The sequence below is a fragment of the Equus caballus genome, chromosome 22 (assembly GCF_041296265.1).
Source record: "Equus caballus isolate H_3958 breed thoroughbred chromosome 22, TB-T2T, whole genome shotgun sequence".
Classification (NCBI taxonomy): domain Eukaryota; kingdom Metazoa; phylum Chordata; class Mammalia; order Perissodactyla; family Equidae; genus Equus; species Equus caballus.
The window spans coordinates 36,283,578-36,309,680 of NC_091705.1; the positions used below are offsets into that span (position 1 = coordinate 36,283,578).

At 54.1% G+C, this 26,103-nt stretch overlaps 2 protein-coding genes and 1 long non-coding RNA gene across 17 annotated transcripts in view; 1 reads left to right on the top strand and 2 right to left on the bottom strand.

Annotated features, from left to right (window-relative positions):
- The first annotated feature begins 901 nt into the window (after positions 1–901).
- On the top strand, positions 902–2,334 carry LOC138920229 (uncharacterized). The gene is made up of 2 exons (XR_011431065.1): positions 902–1,040; positions 1,947–2,334. It is a non-coding gene; the product is annotated as an uncharacterized lncRNA (long non-coding RNA).
- Positions 2,335–5,931: 3,597 nt separating this feature from the next.
- Positions 5,932–18,161, bottom strand: SLC35C2 (solute carrier family 35 member C2). 5 transcript variants are annotated; one of them, XM_070247858.1, is made up of 10 exons: positions 18,006–18,161; positions 13,983–14,366; positions 13,214–13,364; positions 11,971–12,207; positions 11,479–11,551; positions 10,764–10,932; positions 10,599–10,682; positions 8,179–8,354; positions 6,852–6,981; positions 5,932–6,518 (listed from the first exon to the last, which is right to left on the bottom strand). In XM_070247858.1, the coding sequence occupies exons 5-10, from the start codon at positions 11,542–11,544 to the stop codon at positions 6,385–6,387; spliced, it is 759 nt and encodes a 252-aa protein (XP_070103959.1). In that variant the 5' UTR covers positions 11,545–11,551; positions 11,971–12,207; positions 13,214–13,364; positions 13,983–14,366; positions 18,006–18,161; the 3' UTR covers positions 5,932–6,384. The 5 variants fall into 5 exon arrangements, with proteins under 5 accessions (XP_070103959.1, XP_014590676.1, XP_023482414.1 ...); XM_014735190.3 differs by having other exon boundaries at positions 12,144–12,207; positions 13,214–13,293; positions 18,006–18,137; XM_023626646.2 differs by having other exon boundaries at positions 13,214–13,293; positions 18,006–18,137.
- A 1,480-nt stretch (positions 18,162–19,641) lies between these two features.
- ELMO2 (engulfment and cell motility 2) overlaps positions 19,642–26,103 on the bottom strand; it is a 37,831-nt gene continuing 31,369 nt past the window's right edge. For all 11 annotated transcript variants that reach the window (XM_070246873.1, XM_070246871.1, XM_023626644.2 and 8 more), the window contains 6 exons: positions 25,321–25,484; positions 25,095–25,207; positions 24,809–24,916; positions 23,963–24,045; positions 22,299–22,376; positions 19,642–21,165 (listed from right to left, as the gene is read on the bottom strand). In XM_070246873.1, the coding sequence (XP_070102974.1) occupies positions 20,965–21,165; positions 22,299–22,376; positions 23,963–24,045; positions 24,809–24,916; positions 25,095–25,207; positions 25,321–25,484 (747 nt within the window). In that variant the 3' untranslated portion in view covers positions 19,642–20,964. The remainder of the gene's footprint in view (positions 21,166–22,298; positions 22,377–23,962; positions 24,046–24,808; positions 24,917–25,094; positions 25,208–25,320; positions 25,485–26,103) is intronic.

The following is a 26,103-nucleotide window of genomic DNA, read 5'->3' on the forward strand; positions in this document are numbered from 1 at the left end:
CCCTGCCCTGAGGACTCCCTGGATGCTACGCTGAGTCCCCAGCAGCGACAAGGACCAGAGGTCGGTGACCAGCTGTCACGGTGCAGGGACATCTCCTAGTTGACACTTTGCCCCTCCCCTCAGGCCCTTTCTCTCTGAGGAACGGGGTGGATGGTCATCCTCCACTTCCTGCCTCCACCCTGAGAAGGTCCCTGTCCCCTCATCTCCCGCCACGTCTCCTTTAGCGCTAAACGGCAAGCCCAGAGGTGCGGCGATGGGAGGGGCCGGGGCAGTGAACTCCCAGTGGCTTCCTCCACAAGATCACTGCCTTAATTTACGAGGCCTGAGTGAGCCTCATTTCCCCAGCGCGCGTTGAGTAATTAACTATTAATAAAAGCATTACTGAGCTAACCACGGGGGCATGTTTAATTCATGGGGCAGCCCTGGAACAGGCCTGACGCTTCGGCTTGGCGGGGGATTCCTCCCGGAGCAAAACATTGCTGGCGGGATACCAGCCCTGCCAGACCTCAGCCCCCTGTGGTGGGCCATTCTTCACACCCCTAACCAGAGGGGCCTAATCTCAGGAGGGGAGCGAGACTGCTGGCATGCCAACCAGGGGGCCAGAAAGGGGAAGGGGAAAGAGCAGGGCGCTGGGAGGTGTGAGTCCAGGAGGGAGGGCCCCTCGCTTGGGAGCTAGTGAGTCACCTTGGGCAAGTCACCTAGCCTGTCCGAGCCTGTTTCTCATCTGGATAGTGGGGCGACTAGGAATACCAGTCTCTCAGGAGTGAACCGCAGGAGTAAAGGAAGTCCAGGATAGGAAGGGATGCGGTAAGTGACCCAATGCTCTTCACTGGTGTGGAACTGTCTTTGGGACCTCCCCTCCCCCCACCTAGAGACCCAGGCAATTGTTGGGTGTTGGTGGGGGGAGGGGAGATCCCTGCTTGCTCAAGAACGACCTAGTGGAGCAGTTCCTATGGGACAGCTCCTGGGACCTGTGGGCTTTCCGAAGGAGGGAGCCCCTATCCTGCTCCTCTTACCCACGTGTACCTCTGGCCAGCCAGGTGAACTAACTTCCACACTGTCCAAGCACACCCTCCTCGGGCTCACTCACATCTCTGTGCCTCTGCATCGGCTCTTCCCCCTGCCTGGGATGCCTTTCTCCTTTTATCCGCTTGGCAACTCCTATTCAGTCTTCAAGACTCAGTTTAAAAGGGTCAGCTCCTCCTGGAAATTTTTGCTGTCCTCCTGCCCCAGGCAGAATTGGTTGCTCCCTTTCCTGTCTCTCCCAATAGTCTTCTGTTATATGGCATCGATCCATCCACCTATCCATCCATCCATCCGCCTATCCATCTACCCATCCATCATCCACCCATCAGCCATCCATCCATCCATTCATATTTATTGAGCACCTATAGTGTCTATCCCTGATCATGTTGTTTTGAAGTTTTAGACAAGTCTGGCTTTCCCTAGATGAGTGGTTCTTAATCTTTTGGGGGTCAAGGACACCCTCCTCCAGAAAAATGCTCATTTGCACATACATGCCAGACATTGCTTCCTCTTCAGGGATCCATGGTCGTCCCCGAAGCCAGGCTGTGGACCCTGGGTGTCGTGGACATTGTGATGGGCTGCTCAGATCCCCCTCTGGACTGAGCGTGACTTATTGGCTTTTCCCCCAGCCGCTGGGAGCGTGGCTGGGAGACAGCCCTGAGCGTCAGCCCTCTCTGGAGATTGTCTCGATTGTGAGGACAGTCACCACAGGCACGCCTCACTCCAGGGCAGGCCCACTTCCAATGACAGCGCAGTGTGCAACTGCGAAGGCTGGAACCTGTCACCTGATTTGGGACAATTCCGAAGGGTCCTCTCAGCTCCAGGGCTCCCCGTGGGCTTGACTGAGGACTTTGTCCGGATTGCCTCGCAGCTCAACTTCTCCCTCTGCTGAAACTGCATCCTTCTGCTCCCTTCCACAGGTTGTCCCCAAGAGCACTTTCTAACCAACATCCTACACGCCAAGTTCCATCTCTGAGTCTGCTTCCCAGGGCCCTCGCTGGATTACAAAGCCCTGCGGAGCTTCTTGAGGACGGCAACAGCGTCTTAACGACTTCTGCATCTCCAGCAGCTCTCACTGGGCAGGGTGCATTGTGGATGCTCCAGAAACATCTACTGAATGCATTTTAATGCATTTTCTCTTGGTTCTCTGTTCTGTCCCTCTGTCGTCCCAGCAGGAGAGTTCTCATCAGACATCCAGGAGAAAGGGACGGCCCCACCAGCAGGATGCCAGTGGGACCAGGGCTGTGGGCCTGTTTCTGGGAAATGTACCATTTGCCAATGAAACCGTAACCAACCATGGGAACAGAATTCAAGCTAACTGGTTACTACAAAGTGGGGGCAAAGGGGCCTGGCTGATGCCAGGGCTGTGTGGTTAGGGTGAAAGCTCAAGGGGATGGCTGGGAGGCTGGAGGCTGGCAGGAATGGGTGACGGCGGTGGTGGTGAATTGTGGGGTGAATCATTTGGATGTCAGACTGCCCCAGAACCCGGAAAATCTCCACTTCAGTTTTTCTTTTTTTTTTTTTGGAAGATTAGCCCTGAGCTAACGTCTGTTGCCAATCCTCCTTTTTTTGCTGAGGAAGACTGGCTCTGAGCTAACATCCATGCCCATCTTCCTCTACTTTATATGTGGGATGCCTGTTACAGCATGGCCTGCCAAGCTGTAGATAAGTCCACACCTGGGGTCCGAACTAGCAAACCCCAGGTTGCTGAAGTAGAACGTGCAAACTTAACCGCTGGGCCACCGAGTTGGCCCCTTAACTTCAGTTTCTACAGTTGGAAATTCCTTCACAGAATAAGTATCTATGGAGTGCCTTCTCCATGCCAGACACTGTCGCAAAGATGGCGCCCTTCAAAGGCCAGGACTCCAATGCCTGCTCCTCTTCTCACTCTGTCACCCAGGCAAGCACATTACATCCTCTTTGCTGACATCTGCTGAGTGGTAATCAGTGAGCACCCAGCACTGTGCTAACTCTTTACACACAATGTGTCATTTCATCTTCATAACAGCTTCATCAGGAGATATGTGTTGTTAGTTCTTCTTTATTGACAAGGACATTGGCTCTCTCATGAGGGGATCAGAAACAGGCCCAAGATCACACAGCTAATCATAGGGCCGAGAGGAGATGTGAATCCAATCTGCTGGAGATCCAAGCCTGTGTCCTTAGGAACTATGGTGCTTAACTTCTACGAGCTTAGTGCCCACAGTATGAAACAGGTACAATCAATTCCTAGCTCTCTAGGTTGTCAGAGATTAAATAGCCTATGTGAGAGGCCTAGAGGGTACCCAGTGAATGTCCATTCTGTTCTGCTCCCCATTTCCCTTGTCCCCTGCCTCAGCACTTCCCTGGGCTGGGAGGAAGTGTGGCTGCATTTGCCATCCCTCCAAGGATGAACATCTCCATTCCAAGTTCAGCACGGTGTCTGGCACGCAGCCAGCACTCACCGAACACTGTCGACCGAAACAGATGATCTGGGGGTCCCCACCCTCAGTTCTCTGGACTGCAAACTGGGGACGCAACTCAGTCCATCAGCAGTCCATGATGCAGAAAGCTGTAGCAAGCACCACGAAGACAATTCTCTTGGTGCCACGTAACTGTACTCTCAAGCCACTGGGACTTTCAGGTTTTTCTCAGCAGAATGGGGCAGAAACAGATGGAGGCGATCCCCTGAGCCCTCAGGGCTGAGAAGGGTACCAGAACGAAGATGAAGGTATGCCAGGTCCCACCTGATGTCTCAGGTCTCTCCCACAGGCAAACTCCAGCTCGTTCTCATCCTTACCACAACCCCAACTGCGGACACTCTTGTATATTGGGGGCATTAACTCTCCTTCCACCGTAGGCTCCTGGGAGAGGCCGTGGGCAGGTAAGCACTTAAAACTCGAACCTGCAGGTCAGCCCTCCCTCCCGCCTTCCTCCTCTGCAGAAGCCCAGGAGCTGGAGGCTACAGAGGGACAGACACCACAGCCTTGCAGAGACAAGTCACATCTTCAGCTTCCCTCAACCTGTGCAAGCACCGAGTTGCCATGGCGACGGTGCAGCCCTGAGATGCAGTGGCTGCAGACAGCATGGGTGCTTCTAGGGCTCAAAGCCAAGGGGGGACACTGTCTGGCCTGGGAGGCTAGGTGATTGGGCGGGCCAGGTGGGGGAGGAGGAGAGGAGCCCTCCTCTAGGCTTGGCTGGTAATTGCTGCTAAGTGAGGGGCTGTCATTGAACCCAATGTGCGGGCGGCGAGGGCCCCCGCTCTGCACCCTGTAATTACCGCACCAGACAGCAGCGCTTGCTCCCTGTGTGGGGAGAGGGGGACAGCGGGGGGCGTAGACAGGAAGCTCTCAGCCACCTGAGCCAGCAGGGCTCTGGCAGGCTCTCCCTGCTGCCCAAGCATCCTGCATCCCAAGCAGCCTCTCCGGCAGAGGCGGGAGGCCCCCCGCCCCTCCTTTCTGCTGGCTCTCCCCACGTCATCCGGTGTGGAGCACAGCTTCCTTTAATCCCAGCCTCTGAGCTTGTGGAATCCAAGGAGGGGCAGAGGTGCAGGAACCAGAGAAGCAGCACCTCAGGGAGGCCCTGTGTCACCCTCCATTTGTGCAAGAAGTCCTCGCTGTGAAGCTGAACTGGGGGCAGATCTCGGTTCTAATTCCTCCGAGCCCGGAGGCTCTGAGGACCGCAGGCTAGTCACTGTCCCCTCCTGGGCCTCAGTCCCCCGGGCTGTAAGACTGGGAGTGGGACTCAATAATTCTTAAGGATTCTTCTACAGCGAGGATTGGCAAACTACAGCCAGCAAGCCGAATCCTATTTTTGTAAATAGGGTTTCACTGGAACACGGCCCCGCCCCTTTGTTTCCATATCTCTGTCTGTGGCTGCTTTTCTGCTACAATGGCAGACTTGACTAGCTGCGACAGAGACTACGTGGCCCCCAAACAGAAAATATTTACTATCTGGCAGAAAAAGTTTGCCCGCCCGTTTCTAAAGCATTAACATTTTCCTGGACTTAAGAGTGAGCTTTCGTGGCCCCAATCTGATTAGAACAATTCATAACAAGCCCCGTCCTGGTCCCTACCCACAGACACCCACTGTGCTCTTCCAAGGACCCCTGCCTGCACGTGGACAGCGGTGGCAGGTGGGCAGTTCGAGAGCCGCAGCACGGTGCAATGGCGCCACCTGCTGTGAGAGCCTAAAAGCACTTCTGTCTGGAAGGACTCGGCCCCACAGCCCAGCAGCTCTCCCAACGCAGGGGAGGCAGCTCTCAGCAGCAGGCCTGGCCTCAGAAGCTTCGCCCCTCACAGCCGGGATCCCGGCCCCTCCCTCCCCCATTTCATAAAGAAGGCTGCAGTCTAGAGGGGCGGCATGACTTGTCCAAGGCAGGTGAGTGCAAGGCCCTGGTCCCAGAGGCCAATAAACCCTTCTATACATGTTCTGTGGACACACACGCGGACACACAGACCTGGCCATGCACCCTAGCTCGGCGCTCATTTAGGGTCTGGGTTCCATGCCTGCTGAAAGGATTTTCAAAATAAACATTTACATAACATTCAAGCTGTTACCAATATTGACTCAATCTTCAGAACAACTCTAAGTAATTATTATCCCCGTTTTACAGATGAAAGGACTGTGATATAGAGAGGTTAAGTAATTTGCTCAAGGTCACACAGCTGGTGACAGGATTCAAATCCAGGCTGTGAAAGTATTAAAGTCCCCAGAATACTCAGTACATATTTTTTTCCTGCCTGCAGGTGTGGTGAGGCCCCAAGGAAGGGCACCAGGACTCAAAGAGGAGCACAAGGCATGTGGGAGGTCTAGGGTATGACCAGTGATCTGAAGCAGGCCCCAGGCACAGAAGGAAGGGGAGAGGCCAGGCCCACACCGCCCCTCCCTGGCCCCACACCTCCAGGCAACAGAAGGTGGCCAGTGGACCGTAAACCCTTTATTTCCAAACTATAAATAGATCTGCTGAGAAAAGCTGCTCTCCAGGTGATGAGGCCCCAGCCTCTCCAGCTCCCCTTCCGAACCGCTCTGCAGTCCAAAGGCAGTCCCCTTAGAAACCTGTTTGCCTCTGAAAGCACAGGCTTGGCTATCAGAGCCTGGCAGGCAGTCGAGAAAAACAGCCCCTCCCTTCTCCCGCTGCGACCCCAGCACAGCTTGGGCCCCAGTCCGGCCAGGTCCCCGGCTGGCCCCGTGCTCACCTCTGCCTCACCAACTCCCTGACCCAGCCCCAGCACGTGGTCAGGTGCCATCTGAGGCCCAGCCTGCGAGTCTCCAGTCCACCGCTTCTCCGGCTGCTGTGAGGAGCCACCTGGGGCCCCAAGCTGCCGTTGGCTGTGAGCACCCCGGAGTGGCCTGCTTCCACGCTGGTCCCCTGGCTGGTCACTGCTGCCTCTGGGCCACAAAGTACTCCTCCTCCTCCTCATATTCATCCTCCCCTGGCTGGCTGCTCCGGAGCAGCAGCTCCAGGTCAGGGTTGGAGCCCAGCCCCTTCAAAGGTTTAGGGCTGCCATCACCTGAGGATAAAGAGAGACCAGTTACAGACCCACTAATGGTTTTCTCGGTGCGCCCTGATGTGGGTGTGTGCTGCGTCACCCAGGCCCCCACGCAGCCCCCCACCCACTCCCTGGAAATGACCCATGTCTTCTCGGAGGAGTGGGGCTGAAGAATCACCAGGCATACTTCCTGAATTAGAGGAGCAGCCAACGCAGGGGCGGCTGAACTGTGCCGACAGCCACCAGGCTGGAACTGCTTTGGGGAAGTCAAGAGACACCTGCCTCTTCCTGGTAGGGCTGGGTCGCAGGGAGAATGCCGCCAGAGCACAGGCCTGGGAAGGGGCTCCGGCTCACCTCGGGAGTGCAGAGCTTTGAGGGCGACGTGCAGGGATATTCCCGAAAGGCAGAGGGCGAAGCCCAGCCAGTTCAGGAGGCTGATCTGATCACCCAGCAGATGCGCCGCCAACAGCAAAGTGCAGACTTCCTGCAGACAGAGAAGCAGGAAGGGGAGTGATCAGCAGGAGGCAGCGGCTCCTTTGCAAGGAGGGTAGAGGGCAGGGGCACTGGGCCCCCCCGTAGGACAGAGCCAGACCTGCCGAGACTCCTGGGGCCGCCGGGGCAGGCTGGCCTGCAAGGCAAAGAGGAAGGCCTCCCCAAGCTCAGAGGACCAGGCCCGCCTGTAACGCCTTCCTCCCTTTGTATCACTGAGATGCAACAAAGGAGGTGCTTTTCATAGAATTCCGTCAGGATTAAAAGGCAAATGGCACCCAGGGCTGGGAGCCCGGGTATCAGCCCACGGCCATGTCCACAGGCATAAGGGCCAGCTGCCCTTCCGGAAGGCACCTACAGATGGAGAGGCCTCAGCTGCCACGGAAGAATGCAGCGTCACCCTGGGCTCTACAGGACACACACTGGTCACGGGGTTCTTCACAGACAGCGGCTGCAAATGGGACTGGTGAGAGGATTCATTCTTAGAACCACAGCTTATGCCTTGTCATTTGGTTGGCAACTGGATGACCCTTGGGGAGACCTATATTTCCGGTATTAAGAACATTGCTCCACTATCAGTGACTGCCTGGTCCAAGAGAGAACTCCCTCCACGGCCCTGAGCAGGGAGGAGAGATGGGGTGGGTAGGGCAGGGGAGAAGTGACGACAGGAGAGGGCAAGAGTGCAGACTGGCAGGAGGCAGGACTGGCAAACACAGGGCCCTTGTGACGTAACTATCCCTTACTGGGCCCATGGCAGACACTGCCGATCGATCACGGAACTCTTTACTGCTGAGTCTGCTTGGGGGATTCTCAGCCCATGGCTCCAGGCTGCTGCCAAATGACCAGAGTTGGCACTTGTGGTAAAATGCAAATAGGACCCAGGCTTGGTGCAGTCAGACCCGGCTTTGAATCCCAGCTCGGCCACCTCCTAGCTGTGTATCCTTGGGTAGGAGCAGCACTTCATCTGTCTCCCCAGCTGTGAACCGGGGGTGACCATCCCCACCTCACGGGGCTGCAGGGATGATGGGAGGGGGTACAGATGAGAACATGGCACTTCGCACCCTAACTAGGCACTTCCGTCTCTTCTCTGCAGGGCCCTGGGGTGCAGGAATTGGGATGCAAGCTGCTGTTGAGAAACACCCTTAGGGGGCTCCCCTCTAAGACAGGACGGGGGTCACCTCTGAGTCTGTACCTTAAAAATGCCAGCAATGGAGAGAGTGAGGCTGGAAGTTCTGGAGACCAGGAGGAACTCAGAGAAGCCCAGACCAAAGGCGAGAATCCCGCCAAGGAAGAGGCTCCCAAGTACCCGCAGGAGCAGCCCTGTGTCCTGGAAACGGAAGATTTTCTCAGATGTGGACAAATGGAGACCTGAAAGCAATGGGGGGAGAGAGCGGGAGGCTGCGTCCTGGGTGTGCCCGCCCAGCAGCCTCAGCAACCCCCCCCCAGCAACAGGGGGAGATGTGGCACTGCGGCAGGGCACACCTGCTGCCTGTCTGAGGCCCTGAGGAAAAGGAAGGGAGGTGAGAGTCCCATGCAGATGGCCTGGGACTTGGGGCAACCGGGGAAGCGGTGATGGCTGCCAGAGGTCCTCGCAGGGAGTGATGGGGAGGGCTTTCGAGCCTCCGGGTTCAGGAGAGGGAGTGGCATGGCAGAGAACATCGGAGGAAGCACCCTGCTCCCTCACGGTGGTCACCCACGCGTCTCTGCGGGGGAGGGTGGAGGATTTTGCAGCTGTGATAACCACTGGGCCAAAGAGAGATGGGGCAACCCATCAAGTGAGGACCTTGATGATACCCTGGGCCCCTTGGGGAGTCCCCTGCTCTGAGTTTCAGGGGGGGCCACCTATACACAGGGATGAAGCTCTATCCTTACAAACCTTCATTTTAATCCAGGTCTGGCTATCATGTAGCCGTGAGACTTGGCCAAGACATGTCTCCTTTCTGGACCATAGTTCCCCACTGATGAAAGGAGAGCACTGGGACTAGACAGAGTTTCTCAAACACACAGTGTAATTTGATGAACAGTTCTCAACAACACACACACACACACACACACACACACACAAATGTATGACAGAAGCCATGGTCCCGTTTCAGACACCTACTCAGGCATCCACATACCAAATTTTGCTTAGACTTCCAGAGGATTCTTGGCCCGCTAGCACTGCCCATCTGAGAGAAAGGCCCACTGGTGTATCGGCAGGGCGAGGTGAGCCCCCAGCAAGGCACAACAGAGACAACGGTGGGAGCCGGGGGCTGGCCGAGTACTTTTGAGAGTTTTGGAGGAAAGCACCAAAGAAATGCAGAGTGACAGGCCTCCCCAGGCAAAGAGCCTTACGATGTAGGACATCTTGTCTGCTGCTGGGCTCAGCAGTACTGCAAAGGCGTCGGCAAATTGAAGGGAATTTGGGGAAGAGCAACATAAGTAATGAAGGTGCTTGGGGGATTAATTTACCAGAAAAGATTAAAGCATCTAAGTCCGTGCAGCTTTGCTAAGTGACGACTACCAGGGGCTTTGGATGTGGGTTTGCAGAGATGGGGAACGGTGTCAACGCTGGGCGGGCGGGAAAGTGCGGCGTTTGGTACAGGAGGGCTTAATGAAGGAATGGGGAGAGATTTTAAAAAGGACAAAAATGAAGCTGCAGAACGGAAGTCTCCTGGACAACGGGGCTGCAGAATAATTTCCTCAGAGAGGTTCGTGACGCTTCACTGCTTGAAACTTAAACGGATGTGGGACAGAATTCTCTGTAACGACCCTGAGGACAGAAGGGACTCTGGGAAGAAGGATAAACAGACAAGGGACAGAGACCAATCCCACAACATGGGAGAAGGAAGGTGGTGCCGCACCTCCCAGCCTAGATGATTCTCCCTGCCTCTCCTCTTCTCCGGGAGATGACAGCGGAGGGGACTGCTGACCTGCCGAGGCTCCTGTGCCCCGGCCCCTGGCCCCCCCACCCAGAAGCACACACTGAGCACACAGCTGAACGCCTGAACCTAGTTTCCACTTCCTGGGACACCCCACCCCATCAGCCTGTCAAAATCCCATTCATCCTCCAAAGGACATCGTCTGGGAAGCCTTTGTGACTTGCCTTTCCACTCTACCACCCCGAAACACTCCATGACCCCTGCTCCTTCTAGGAGACAGAATGCATAACGGTTAAGAGGGGGACTCTGGAGCCAGCTGCTGGATCCAAATTCAGGCTTGTTTCTGAGCCATGAGACCTTGGGCAAGGTTATCTTTACTTCTCTCTGCCTCAGTTCCTTTCACATCCAAGATGGGGATTATAATAGTACCACCACACAGGGTTTGGGGGGTATTAGAGGCGTTGGCATGTTAAAAATGATTGGAAGAGCCCTGGCATACCCTCAGGGCTGTGCGGTCACTGTCATCACTGTCTGCTGTATTTCATATACACTCCTTACACAGCATTTATCACACTGGATTCTAGACGTTTGGTTTAAGTGTCTGTCCAGCCCCCAAACCAGGCACTGCCAGGGGAGGGGGCACAGTTTTAATCTCTGTAACCTCTGCTGCCACCACAGTGCTGGGCTCAGAGCAGAGACTGGGGGTCCGTTGTACTGAGATACCCCTGAGGTGGACAACCCAACGTACCTTCAAATATGGCAAAGAGAGGGAAAAGCCCCAGAAACATGAGTGGCTGCAGGTGGAACATGGTGTCAATGGGGTTCTGGAGCCCTGCAGAATGGGGAGATGGGTGAGCCCTCAGGCTTGGCCTGGCCTGCCTCCACCCCGCCTGGTGCCCGGCCCCTCTCTCACCAAGTTCTGCTTTCTGCAGGAGCATCTGGGTGAGGGTCCAGCGAATGCCACCGATGAACGAGGCCCCCAGCACCAAGGCAAAGCCCTCCACGTTGAACTGCGTGGACTTGTAGGTGAACATGAAGAGGCCCCCAGCGATGAGAAGGACCACCAGGACCAGCGCCGCTCGCTATTAGGATGGGGAGCAGGGGTAACTAACTTGGGGGTCTCGAGTTCATCATACCTGGAGTTTGGGGTCAGCAGCCATCTCGGATGCCCTTGGGCAAGAAACCCTTCTACCTCCCCCTCCCGGGGGTCCTGCCAGCTCCTTCCTGTCAATGTATGTAGGGTTTACGTTTAGCCGGCATGTACCCACCATGGCTACCTGATCTAACACACTGCACTGCTCTCCCATGGCTGTCCCAGGTCCCATGCCCTCCCCTGGACCCAGCACACAAAGGGCTACTGCCTCACACAGCAGGGAGCCCCCAGGACCCGGCTCCACCTGGCCCCTGTCCTTGAATCCTTTCTCCTTTTGTCATTACCCCTGCCATATCAGTTTCTAAATATTCTCAGTAGTGCCCTGTGTCTAGGTCCTTCCTCACTAACAGGAGGTACTGCCACCTGGGCTGGGCTTGTCTCCTTGTCACACACAGTGACAAGCCACTGCTCAGACTCCCCTTTATTCTTAGCATCTGCGGGAGCAGGAGGGTCAAAAGGGAAGCTGAGGCCTCACCAGCTCCTCCAGCTTGAAGATCAGAGAGAAGATCAAGATGAAGAGGACGGCTGAGGATTTGGTCATTGTGTACCTGGAAGCAAAAATTGCCCAGAATGCACCGGTGTAGCCCGGGCTCAGACTCACCACCAAGAAAGGGGCCCACAGCACAACCAGGGCAGCGGGCTCTGCTCAGGGCAGCAGGTGATGTGGGCGCAGAAGACCAGAGGAAGGCGGCCTGAGTTGCCTGGGCTGACCCACAACCTCTATCTGCCTACGCCTCGGTGGAGACCAGGAGGAGCGAGGAAGGTGAGGGAAGGCAGGGACTATGCTCTCTGAGGCACAGAATCAGAGAGATTCCTAACCGGTAGCCCTGCCCCTCTGGGCGGCTGCGTGCCCTCACACCGGTCAGTGCCCCTTCTCCCCGGCCATGGCTGTCACCGCTGTTTGAGCCCCTGGCTTCCCCAGGCCATCTGGGAGGCAGGCACAGCATCCCCTCTGTGCAGGGCTTACGGAAGAGGCTGGCGACTTCCTGGAGAGCTGCTGGGTGCCGGGTAAGAGCTGAGAGAGCAAGGGCTGGTCCCAGAGAGTGGTGTAGTGGCTGGCCCGCCGGCCGGTGCAGAAACAGCCGGCTGGACACAGAGCTCGAGGCTGCAGGAAGGCGGCGGGGTGGGGCCGGTACTCACAGTGAGACGGTGATGTAGAGGAAGCTCCAGTTGGACAAGCCCACGTCAAGCGCCGTCGCCAATGCTGTGGAGACAGGGGCCCCACCGGCCATAGCCGGGGCAGGCAGCACAGGTGGGCAAGGTGTTACAACAATCCCATCGGGCACTGAGTGCCCCTGCTCTGCCCTGCACACCCCAGCTTTCTCTGGGGCCCTTGGGCCTTCCTTTCTACCCAGCAACTAGAGGGTTAACTGTTGGCCAAAAAAAGCACGTGGTGTGCTCTAGCATTAGGGCTGCAGTCCACTCTGGTTGGCTGGGGCCTGTCTTGTTCCCACTTGTCAAATATTTTGAATATCCCCTTGATGAGATATTAATGGGGTATTAATCTGATCCTGTAGCTTCCTTACTGGAAAGTCTTTGGAGTGGCTCCCATTTGCCTCAGGACAAAACACACACTCCTCACGAGGACCCGGCCCTCCGGGATCTGACTGCGCCACCCCAACCCCTCTCATTCCTCATTTCTCCCGCAGCCTCTCACCAACGCTGAGTTCCCAGCATCCCGAGACTCTCTCAGTTCCCCTTCAGACCTCCACACCACTAAACCTCTCCCAGCCACACAGGTGCTGGCCCCTCCCAGGACCGGCCCGTTTCACTCACCCTCCAGGCCTCAGCCCACTCAGCCCTTGCTGTGGGAAACCCTCCCCACTCGGCCGCCCACCTGCACCTTGGCGAGTTCCCCTCCTCCGTGCTCCATGGTGCCCCCCATCGCCCTCACCACAGCACGGCGAGGGGCGGGACCCTGCACTCTGCTCACTACTGCCCCCAGGCCCCAGCAGGAGGCTCCCGGAACCACAAGGCCACTGCTGCATCAGAGCTTTTTCTGGGTGTGCATGGGGGGAGTGGGAAGATGGGAAGCACGTAACAGGCAGAAGCGGGGGAGGGGGAGGAGGCTGGCAGGGAAGAGTGAAGCAGGGGGAGAGGGCCTAAACTTCAAGCCACGAGGGCAGCTTCCTTTTGTTCTCGGCCTCTGGCTTTCCCAGCAACTCTCCTCTCCAGTGGGCCAGCCCCACGGCCCGCCCCAGGGCACATACCTGTCGGAGCCACTCTTCTGAGGTAGTCAGTCCAGCTCAGCACCACACGGGCCCTGTGGCTGGAGCACTGCACCAGGGCCCTGGACAGGGCAGAGAACAGGAAGATCACGGCTAGGTGCAGCATGGTCATGAAGAGGGGGAAGTGGAAGCTCTGTGTGGAGAACACAGCTCACAGCCCAGGTGCGGTTTACAGCCCGGCCGCGTCTGCCTCCTTCTTCCCTCCTCGCCTCTGGCTGGTGGCCGTGGGGCTAATTTCGTGGTTCACCAGGGCTCTGCAGTGTGCGAGGGGCTTTCACCCACATTAGAATCGCTTGGGATGAGAGCCTATGAGTCCAAGTTCTGGAGGTCACACGGAGAGCAGGTGGCAGACCGGGGGTCAGTCGTAGCAGGGTGCTGTCCACCTCTTCAACAGGCCTGTAGCTACCTGCTCCAGCCCCTCCCCAGCGCCCCTACCCAGCCAGCAGCCAGTGTGGGCCAGTAGGGCTGTGCCAATTCTTAAAATACTGAATGATTTCTCTACCGGATGGGAAAAAGCTGCTGCGAAAGCCTCCTGCTTTGCCCAGCCCACCCTCAGGGTCTCCCCCTTTCTCGATTCCCCTCGACCCCAGCATTGAAGGGGAACCCCTGGTGTGGCAGGAATTAGGGCCCTGTCCCATCACTGGCGTGACTGACTGGCTGAAGCCTGGCCTTCCTGCTGTGAAACTTTAGGGGCACTGCAGCCACAGCCACCTCCCCGCCCGCCCCCTGCACCTCAAGGCCTCCGAGGTACCTTCGTCAGCCATTTGTTGTAGAAGGTGATGCCGATGGAGAAGCAGTAGTAGAGGAGGACCAGCCCCAGCGTCAACATCGCCTTCCACACAAAGGCCACTTCGAGGGCCCACCTCCCCATCAGTGGAAGCTGCAACTTCTAGCTCCGGGTCAGTGGGGGCAGGCCGCTCTCCCGAAGACAGCCCACAGGAAGAGCCGGTTGAGCTGGCTCAGGCCTTTCAACAAGAACGTCTCCTGCTGGCTAGAGCAGTTCTCTTCTTCTCCATGATTCGGAATGGTCAACAGAGCCCCAGGCGGAGTCCTCACCTAAGGGGCTGGTGGCTCGAGTCGACCCTCTCCATGATTAGTAACTGGAGGCAGGGCTCACAGGTCCCCAGGTCTAAGGCTGGAAGGATAAAAAGGCAGCTCTGGTGGCACGTGCAGAGTGAGGGCTGTCTGACTACCCATCCCCATCCCATGCCATCCTCACTCCACAGGGAGCAGATCAGAGCAGAGAGGACGCCAGGAAGGAGCCCACACCCAGCACAGGCACTCAGAGCTCCCGGGCACGTCCATTCTCTCGAGGCCTCAAGCTCTTCTCCATGAATTGCCACAAAAGTGACCTTTAAAAAGTGTAAATCTGATCATGTCAGCTCAGATGCTAGCCCTTCGGTGATTTCCAGTGCGCTTATGATGAAGACCAGAAACCCTTCCCGCGGCTAAGAAGCTCCACGCCCGCCCGAGGCTCACGGGCCGCCTTTCAATTCCCCAAACACCCTAGGCTCTTTCCCGCCACCTAAGGAACTGAATGCTCTGCCCGCCCTCGTGCCTCTCTTCGCTCCCACTCATCTTCAGCTCAGCTGTCGCTTCCTCAGGGGCCCCCCATGAGTCCCCCTGGGTTTCGGGCTGCTCTCACGGCTCCCTACTTGTGCAGGTGTGATGATTTGAGTGGTCTGTGTCCCCTGGAAGGCTGTGTGCTCCCTGAGGACATGTCCACCATGTCCATGTTAGCCTTACGCTCACCCAGCACATTTAAGTTCTCCATGTGGTTTGATGACTCAAGGCAAGACAGCGGGCACGTGATTTTCAGGGGACTGATCTGTTCTTTAAGATGTTAAAAATGGACCACGAAACTGACACCTACCTCGCAGCAGCCTCTAACAACCACTCCCATAGAGCCGGGGCCTCCCCAGGGGCTTGCCAAACTAAACCGCTCCCTGCCTCCCTATCAATCAGTCAACTGTAATGAATGCCCAGAGCATGCCAGGCTCCAGGAAGACCAAGCCGACCGGGTCCAGTTATTCCACCTACTGCTTCATCCTCATGTCCTTCCTCCTCCATCTCTTCCTTTGAAACGTTCCCACCTTGCTGAAATGCCACCTCTTTCTTGAAGCCTTCCTAGAATATCTGATCAGACATTCTCCTACTCCCCCCGCCCCCCAGTCCTTTCTGAAGGGAGTAATCACCTTCAGTTTTCTACTCTGGAATCTGGGTTATCATTTCCCCTCCCCCAAGGCAAACTGTGAGCTAGCAAAAGACTCTGCCCAAGGACAATGGTTCTCTTCAGGGGAACTCTGGGAACCTGTGGTGCTGTTTTGGGCAGACATTCCTAGCTTTTGGTGAGTGCAGACTATGAGGGAGATAGTCCACATAACTAAAAATTGTTCGGCACTCTGCATGACTTTGACATTCCTGTAGGTGAAAGATCTGCTTATAATTACCCGAACCTAAAACCCAACTGTTCTACATGTAACAGAACAGTTTTTCCACTGTTCTACTAGGCACTAAAATTTCCAAGAATACACTTACCATTTACACTGGTGGGGGGGTGGGGGGACTGGACTGTTTTTGATAAAAGGGTACCACGAGTTCCCTGTTTAGAAAACCCACTCTATGTACAGCAACGGCACTCGTGGTTTTCGAGCTACAGGAGTCTGCACTGCGGCTGTCACATTTCCAGAGGTTCTACAGGGGAAAGTGGTGAAAGCATCAACTGCTTCACTGTGACTCCCAGTGTCCTTGTGCCCAGGAACTTACATACGGAAACACATTTTATTTTATTGTCAATTACTTTCCTTTTATTTCTCTTTTATTTAATGGTTAGGGCATCGTCAATTTTTTAGAAAGTATACATAGGCAGTATTTATTAACCATAAGTCTCATTTTAGGATAGGAAGGGAGGTTTGTTAATGAGATATTTGTCATTAAAAAGAGGATGCTGTATCCAATGGGTTGAGAACCACTATGCTATGCGACCTGATGCGGTCCCATTCCTGGGAATGTCTCCATTAAGCTGACACCTCCCTAACGTGCCTCTCTCCCTCAGACCTCCCCATGAACCCCAGAAGAATACCCTACTGCCAACTTGTCCCTTCCCAACCTGCTCTTCTTCCCACCTCAGCCAGTGGCAACACCATTCACCTAGTTGCTTAGGCCAAGAACACTGTTCTCATCCTTGACTCCACTCTCTCCCTCAGCCCATATTCAATCAACAAAGGCTGTCAGCTCTACTTTCAAAATCACCCCCAATATGATCACATCTCGCCACCTCCACCACCACCATCTGAGCCACCGCCCTCCTTCCCCCACACGATGCATTAGTCTCCTAAATGGTCCTCTCTGCTTCTCCCTACAAGAGCAGATGGTGGAGCACACGAGCTCTATCTTAATCCTCACCTTGAGTAATCTCATCCCATCCAACTGATATGCCCATGATTTCTGAATTCTTTCCACGAGCCCTCAGCTCTTCTGTGAGCTCCCATTTAGCACATCTAACTGCCTATCTGGTAGCTCCACTCATGATATCTAAACTTTCAGTGCCCCAAGATTTCTTTTTTTTTTTTAATGTAGAGAGTGATGAGTTCTGGTTGGGTCACAGTAGCGAGGCAGTCTTTTAAGAAGCATAGAAAGCTTTCAGGATTTCTTTTTTTTTTTGCTGGGAAAGATTTGCTCTGAGCTAACATCTGTTGCCACCCTTCCTGTCTTTTTGTTTTTTCCTCCCCAAAGGCCAGTACATAGTTGTATACTCTAGTTGTAGGTCCTTCTAGTTCTTCTATATGAGCCGCTGCCACAGCATGGCTACTGACAGATGAGTGGTGCAGTTGGGTGCAGGGACCCAACTGGCTGCCAAAGTGGAGCGTGCTGAACTTCAACCACTAGGCCATGAGGGCTGGCTCCAAGCAGATTTCTTAATTCATGCCTCCAACCTATCCCGAAATCATTAGTAAGTGCCAGCATAATACATCTGGTTGTTTAAGTCTAAACCCCCAAATCAACAACAAAGTCATCCCAGACAACTCCATCCCTCCGTCCACAAATCCTGTCCCGTCAATTCCACCTCCAACATATTTCTTGACCCACTAACTTTTCTTCACCTCCACTTTGCCATCACAGTCTAAGCCACAATTATCTTTCACCCACTGGACACCTAACTGGTGTTCCCGCTTCCTCCCCTCCACCAACCCGGAGCACAAGCAGCAGGGACACGCCTTAGGCACAGACAGCAGACCCTGCCCTCACAGGGCTAATCCTATCCCCCCTGCCTCCCCCGCACCTTGCAGGCCCACCAGGAAGGCCTCTGCCGACCACCTCATTCTCCCAGCACCGCCCCAGCACTTGCCACGCCGGCCCTGGCCGTTTGTCAAGCACCTCGAGCCTGCGTCCTTCTTTGCACTTGCTGTTCCCTCTGCCTAGCACACTCTTCCGCAGACCTCCGCTCGGCAGAACTCTCCCGGAGGGCCCCCTCCTCCCCGGCGGGACCCCTCCCACCGCCGCTCGCTGCCTCGTTTGCCCACGCGTCTCCTGCCCGACCCCGCTCCCACCCCACGGCGGGAGGCGGCCTCTCCGCGGGCAGGGCCGTGGCGGCGGATCCCCGAGGGGTCCAGGCCCGGCCCGGCGGAGCGCTCGGAAAATGCCGCGGGAGCGCGCAGCGGGCGACCGAGGAGGCGCGGGGGGGTCCCAGGCCCCTGCACGGCGCGGCCCCCGCGGCCCGGCCCTCCCCGCCCCGCCCCCGGGAGCGCGGAAGCCCCGCCGCGCGCCCACTCGCCTCGGCCGCGGCCCGGGACCCTCCTGCCGGAAGTGCGAGGCCGGGCGCCCCCGCGGGGGGAGCACTTCCGCTGGCAGCCGCTGCGGGGCGGGGCCTCCCGCGCTGTCGGCCAGGGCTCGGCGTGGCGCGTCCTGCCGGGAGCCCCTGGAGGCCCGCGCTTGCGCCCCGACTTGCTGTGGTCGTTTGTCTCCTGCGCTCGGGCAGGGCCTCGCTCTGGAGCCCCGGCGCCTGCTCCAAAGCCGTGCGCCCTGCGGGGCCCACAAAATAGTCTCTTTACTGCTGTTGAACACGTTAAGCATTTACCTATGTGCAACCCAGTGCTGGGGAGCCTTGGAACGAACCACAAAGAAAAATCTCTTATAGGATTTTTCCTTCTGGACCTTAAGCCAGCTGGAGAGTGATGGCAAGTCAGGGGCATTCATTTTAGGACTTAGAAGATCCATGGGAAGTAATGATTATAACAAACATTTGTGAAACATTTTCTGTGTGCCTGAAACTTTATGAGAATGATCTCAATTTCAGTAGGTCGAATGCGGGGAGAGGGTCCCAGACCGAGGAAATAAGGAGTGGACAAGAAGACTGAGCTTGGCTTGGAATCCAGTTGTTCATACGCAGAGTCACCAAAAACGTAGACAAGAGGTAGGCTTCCGTGGTCCCAAAAATGGCAGCTAGGGAGTTCACATCTTATTCATCTTGTAGGGTGGAGTAAAAGGCAGAGCCTGCAGACAGAGAACCATTAGGAGGCCAGGGCAGGCTAGGGTTGCAGACTGAGGCCCAGTTGGGGCTTTTTGCCTTTGGTTTTCGGCCCCTCCTGGGCTCTCTGGCTCAAAAACTAGTTGTAGACAGGGACCTCTGCAAGTGACTCGGCTGGGCTCCCCGGCCCCTATGAACAGAAGGCTCAAGGCCAGAGTGAAAGCAGTGCATTACCCAAACCCCTGCTCCGTGCCACTGCCAGCTGGTATCACGCAGGCGTTAGTTCATTTAATGCTTAGCAAGCACCTACAGTGGCACCCATGGCCGCCCAAGGTCTTGGCTTTAGTCAGTCCTCAAGGCTTGTAGAGCCTGTGTGTTCTATGCCTTTTGAAAGAGCTTGTCCTTGCCCACTTCTCTCTGAGGCAAGAGAAAATATCTATTTTCATCACCACCCTCATTCAAGCCTCGCAGCTACCAAGGCTGAGTTTTGGAGCAACAGCCTAAAACACCAGCTGGAAGGCTGGGCACCAAGCACCGGCAACACACAGGGTGAAGAACGTGTCTTCTTTGTAAGGCACAAGTACTCGAGCTGTTCCCTGGCTGTATCCCTGGCAGGGAGAAGAGAGAGGACATGTTCCCGGGGGTGTATAGCATGCCTTTCCCTTCTGTACCCGGCAGGCCTGAGCAGAAAACACTCTGTCCTGGTGCGACAATCTGTGAGCATCCTTAACCAGCAGGGGGTTGTGTGTGTGTGTACGCGCCCGAGAGTGTGTGCCGGACGCAGGCGTGGTGGAAGAGGAGGAAGGGGCTCTTGGAAGGTGGCTGAGGGCTCCAGCTGGAGCTCTCCCAAGTCTCGCAGACACAATGAAATGAAGGCTCGTCAAGGTGAAGCTCCCTTGGGCGGGAGAAAGTACACAGAAACAGCTGTTCATAGCAACCACAGTTTGTACATGAAAGAGTATTTATTGAAAACATGGTTACTGACAGGAAGCTCCTGGCTGCTCTCAGGTTACAATCTTGGCTCACAACTGGAAATGTTACTATTTTTTTTGGCCTCCAATTTTATTTTACCTCAAACATTCCATCTAGGATAGGTAGATCTTATATAAATATATATACACGTCTGTATAAGTATGGCCTATGGTAAAGAAAATAGAGAGTATGCTCTTCACTGGGCAGTACCTACCATGCCGGGCTACCAATGCCGAATGCCACTGTGTCTACGTGTGTCGAGGAGAGAGGCTGTACGTGTGGTTTACAAGTGCTGCAGCACCAGGGAAGCCCCACTGGCACAGCTGTGGCCTCAGCTGGCCTCAGCCAGCTCCCTGAAACCATGTCAATGGCAGGAACCACAGCGCTGGGATGGGGAGGGAGGGAAGGTAAACTTCCTGAGGTCTGGAAGGCCAAAGAAAAGCAAACTAGAGGGGCTGCAATTCAGGTTGGGTGGGAGATTTCTCCCCAAGGAAAAAAGATATAAATGGGGGTGGGAGGGTGGACTCTAGTGACCTCACTGCAGTCTAGGTCCAAGCCTCATCTGGCTCTCCCTGCAGAGTTCCTTGAGACTAACAGGGTGAGACTTAGCCCGCATGTCTTTGACTTGCCAGGATGAGAGACTGAGAACTTGCAGGGAGAAATTCCAACTGCCCAGACAACTTCAAGGGCAAGAGAGAGATCTGGTGGCTCCAGAGAGCAGAGGGGTTCGAGCCAAACCTCAGCAGGAGCCGCAGCAGCATGGCATTGGATGAGGCCGGAGTGAGCCCTCATGAAGACAACAAAATCAAGGGCGAGGCCTCTACTTAGATCTGAGCCACAGGCACAGGTCCCCCAGAGGCAGTCCCTCTAAGGCTCTCCACACTCCCAGCACATCTGGCCTCTGCAGGCAGCCTTTGCTGGGTCAGCTCTTGCCCACATGGGGATCCAGCCGACCAGAGAGCAGGCTCAGAAGAAAAGGTGAGTGGCATTATTAACTCCAACTCAAGAAGCAGCTTCTTGGCCTGGAAGGCAAGGGCGTCTGCTGTTCATTCCTCAAGGCCCGATCCTAGGCTCCACGGTGATGGGGAGGCCGGAGCACCCTGCCTTCATGATGCCTAGTGGCCAGGGTCCAAGAGGAAGCTCTGGGTGGTCCGAGGTGGGTTTGAGAAATGGCTGGCATTTACTGGCCACCACAGTCAGTATAGATTCTGTACAAGCAAAAGACAAGGCACCAGACTGTGTTTCTCCTGGGCCCAAAATCCCTTCCTGGGTACCATCGTCTCTGGCTCCAGGCTCAGCCATAGTGATAGACAAAGTCATAGCTGCTGGGCTCCTTGGGCACTGGCGGCGGAGCTTCGGGAATCTGGATGTTCTCCAGGTCCAGGAGCCGCAGCTTCATCTCCATGCTCAGCAGGGTGTCCAGGTCACTCTTGGTCAGCTCGCTGGACATGTCCTTCCCCAGAAGGGCACTGAGGCCGTCAATCCAGATGCAGTACTGTGGGGAGCAAGTTGCAAAATGTCACCTAGGGGCCCCTGGTCAGCAGGAGGTCCTGCCAAGGTCCCTTTTCCGAGAGGACTCCCAGCAGTCTCTTTGGCGCTATTCAGTATAGGCAAAATCGACTTGGGATAACAGCAAAGATAAACTGGGAGGTGAGCATCCACTTTCTCAAAAGACCTTTCGGTTTTTATGAGGGATTTACATTTAAACTCCCTAAGATAATATGAAGTATGATTTTTAAAAAGCAATTAATGAATAAAGCAAAATGCGACCTGAGCACTGGGGTATCAACTACCTGAAATTGCCCCTGAAATTACTAATGGTGGGAGGAAATATATACCAGGTGAAAAAAGCAGAACACAAATGGAATCACTGTAGGATCTTAATTTTGTTTGAAAAAAAGTAAATTTAAAAAGCCCCAGTCACTGAGTGTTAAACATTATTATTAGAGAAACTGAACTTGAGGGTCTCATGAGAAGAGGGGAATAACAGAGAATTCTCAACCCGTCCCTCCCCAGCACCTCCCGATCCATCTTTTCCATGCCTTTGCTCACCTGTCCCCCCGCCTGCTAGTTCTTCATTTCCTCCCAATAAAACTCCACCGGCAGCTCAGGCCCTGCCTAAGTGTCTCTTCTTCCAGAAGCCCCACCTCCAGTTCCCTCTGATGGCTCTCAGAGCTCAGCAGACATGTGTGGTCTCAACCACAGTCATTCATTTAACATCCAGTATCTCCCAGTGCAGCAGATGAAACTGTAAGCCCCATGTCGGGAGGACCAGATCCATCTGATCCACTACAACATGTGACCAGGTGCCCTGAGGGGGGAGGATCTAGCAGGTTCACTTGGGTAGGTGGCCACTAAGAAACTGAAAAGGAGAGAATTTTCCTAGTCCCAGGCAAATAAGTTATCCCAAGGTGACCCTGCTTTCTAATGACAACCTAAGGCTGCTGTTGAAGAGGAACCTCAATAGCTCAGCTCAGGGGCAGGACCCACAGCACAGCAGACCCTCAGCCTTCCTGACATGCTCTAGCCCCGCCGTTAGGGGGACATTCCTGTTCTGCGCACTCCTCCCCTCCAGCTGAGGAGTCACGGAGAGGGTTTGGCTGTCCAAGACAGCACCACACTGCTCACCTCGTACTTATTAGGTGCAATGAAGTTTAAGGTCTCATCAGGGTCATACAGGATGGAGAAAGCCAATTCCAACACCTCCTGAAGGAGAAAGGGTTTCAGTTACTTGGAGCAATGGAATGGCCTGGGCTCTGCACACCAAGACCTTGGTCAAAGTCCTAGTAACTTGGCACCATCACCAAATGTGCTGATTCAGGTGTGATGCCATCAAGGCTCTTGGGCAAGCACACAAGTGTGGCTGGAACCTTAACTCACCCACTCTCCACCCAAGTCACTCCTAAGATGGGGTAATACTTTTAAGACGGCAGAAGTCATTTCTCAACACTCAGAACCTTTTGAATGTCAGAGTCCACGACTGTGCATCACCTTAAATGTTATCTTGGTAATTAAACTGAGAGTCTTAACAGGTTAAAAAACTACCACAACAAAAACAAATTATGGCCAAAGATGGGACAATTGGAGCATCAACAACATAACTGTAATGAATTCAAACAAATATAATTTGCCTAAATCCATAAGTTCATAATAATATGAAAAAACAAAACAAAACACATACACAAAATTGGTCACTGCTGGATACCAGGGAACTAATTCATTGTTTTAAAAGTAGGAAAGGAAAGGAAAGAATAAAATAAAAGGAAAAGCATCAAGCATTTATCCTCCTTTCTTATATAAACTGTACCACTGGGAAACCAAAAGTAGACGACAGGCAGTGTCCCTTTAGAGTAGTAGTCCAGCACTGGAACATCACCAGTCTGCAAATCTGCACTTACTAACGGGACGAGGTACTGAGCATCGACAGTCTGCCAACATCACAGAAAGATAGACAACCATACATTATGTGCCTCTTGATACAACACAATACCATCTAGGAAGTAGTCTTGCCAAAAAAAAGGGTCAAACCTGAATTGGATCAAGCCTCTAGATCTCTCTACCAACTTACAGATCTGGGGCAGAGGAACAAGCTGAACTACCCCATGGGGAGACAATCAGCAAATTTCACACTCTGGGAAACTACCAAACAAGCAACCTGGTTTCTTCAACTAATGAACTGCAGAGAGAAAAAAAGATGGAAAAGATGGAGGGGGAACTTAGGAATTAACAAACTTAAAAAGACTAAGCACAATTTGTAGATCCTATTTGGATTCTGATTTAGCAAACAAAATGGGTATGAGCGTGTGTATGTGTAGACAGGTGTGTATACATATAAACATTCATATAGCCTTCTACAGAGAAATTATGCTATTTATAAGGCAATTAGTGGAAATTCAAACATCAGTGGAATATTTGATATTAAATAACAACTTTTTCTTTTCAGATGTGCTAATAGTCTTGTGATTATATTAAGAGAGTCCTTATAATTTAGAGATACATTCTAAATATTCACTGATGAAGTGATATAACACTACAGATTTCCCTCAGTAATAAGCAGGAGGGACACGTGGATGGGTAGAGTGTGCCATGGTTGTCGAGGCTGGGTGATGTATATATGGGGGTTCTATCTATTTCTGTGTATGTTCAAAATTCTTAATAGAATGTTCAGAAATAATTTAAAGGGAGAGAGAAGGGGGTGAGAGAGCATGCACCTGAAAAGCAACTACCACCGACTGTCCTCTCTGGGTGTCACTGTGACAGCGACTCAGACTCACGATCGCCTCTCCACTCACCTTGTTCTGTTTCAGAGCACTTTTCTCTTTCATGTGGGGACAATCCTTCCCAGTGACGATGGCCTTAATGTCTGCAACAGGAACTGCGAATGATGGCAATTAGTCTCCGGAAGCTTTATGCTGCCAGTTGGTCCTTGCATCACTGCTGGAAGGGAAGCCTCGGCCCCAACCTCAAAGGGCTGTCTTAGCTTAGGGAGGGTGGCCTCGTACTGCTCCCTCCTCTGTGGTCACTTCTCATGGACCAGGGCCTGTGTCCTGCTAGGCTGTATCGAATCTAACTGAGGGTTGGTTCATGGCTTTTGGACTGTTTCCCCAAGGAATGGGGCCGTGGACACTCATCTCACTTCCACTTCACAGTGACGATGATGACAACGCCCCAGAGCAAAGGGCAGCGGCAGCACTAACAGTTCCACTTACTGCCTGCCAGCCACGGTTCTAAGTGCTGTATATGCACTACTCATTCAATCCTCTTACAGGGGAAATGTGGCAATTATTCCCACTTTAGGGAAGAAACCAAGGCAGAGGGGAGAACTAACTTGCAATTAATTAGAATTAACAGCAAAGCCAGGATGTGAATCCAGCAGTCTGGCTTCAGAGCTTCTGTTCTTAACCACACCTTTCAACTTAGTCTTGCATCACCCTTTACAATCTGTAAAACCCATTTGCATCTGTGGTCTCACTGAATTCTCCAAGCAGCCCTGTGAGGTAACTGGTGAGATGATGACAGAGGAGGAAACAGGTCCAGACAGGTAACTGGCCCAAGACCAGATAATCAGTTTGGAGCAGCCAGGACTAGAACTCTGGTAGTCCAGCTACCATGACACATGAACAGAGAAATGAACCTACTCTTCTCCTGCAGGGATTCGAATGTCACCTCCCCTTGAGGGTTGTCGTCCAGGTCACCATAGTGCAGGACCTTGTGGTTCAGCGCCAAGCGGCAGTACCAAAAACGTTCTGGAACACAAGGGAAGCCAAGCAGGTGAGCAAGGACAGTGCTGGGCAAGGCCTGGGTGCACAAAAGATGAGGATGACTCGTTCCCTGCCTGCCCTGTCCACGCAGGCTCCCTCCTGGCGCAGCAGCTCTGGGTAGTAAGGGCCAGTACTTACGGCCCAGAGCGCACGCCCCTCTCACCTTGCCTTCGGCGATTCCCAATCTTTCGGAAGCTGCTGCCCTCACAGAGCCGGTTCAGGCGCTGCTGCTTGATCAGCTCAAGGATCTCGGGCTGGATCTTCTCCCTCAGCTCCCTGGGGTGGACAAGCACCAGAGTAAGAAGGTGGTCATGGGATAGCGGAGCTTTTGAAGGAAGCAGAGCTGGCACTGCACTCCCCACCCCACCAAGCCCCAGGATGGCACTTACACAATTGGCGGGGACTGGAAGTCATCCTGACTCATCCGCTCGGACTGGCGCAGTCGCAGAATCTCAGAGTAGCTCAGGCTGCGCAGTTTGCTCTTAAACTGATCCAAAGAGTTGGGTTTGGAGGGCAAAGCTCGAGTGATCTGCTCTCGGACCACTTGCATAACCTGAGAGAAAGGAAGAGGGCAGCTGCCTTGGCCCTGCTCTGATGAACAGACAGGCCGATTCTGGGGCACCGAGGCTCTGCCTCCCCCAGGGCCTGGAGCACAGCGGGTACGCAGGTATCTCCTGGGTGAATAGGAGTACCCACTTCCTAAGGCACACCTTCTCAGATGGTTATTTAGGACAAATGACTGATGGGGACAAATGCTTTATTTCTCATATATTTCAACTAGTCAATGGTGTGGTGGGATGAGCATGAGTTTTTGGAGTGAGAAAGAAATGGGTTCAGATCTTGACTCTGTCCCTTAATCTGTTTCTTGAGGAAGTCACTTCACATCCTCATGGCTCCATCTACTCATCTTCAAAGTGAGAGAAGGGAAGACACATCTTCTGATATATGTTGCCATGAGGAGTACGAGATGCTATATGGAAAGCAAGCACAGTGTAGTGTGTTCAAAAAGGTGTTAGTTCCCTAAAATGACAGCTAAAGGAAGAAACAGGATTCCACACTGCACATCCAGTGTGATCTCCACCAAAGAAGGGAAAATCCACAGGAAAAAAAGGCTAGAGGGAAACACGTAAAAATGGCCGTTGCTGGGTGGTAGAATTCTAGAGCACTTTTTC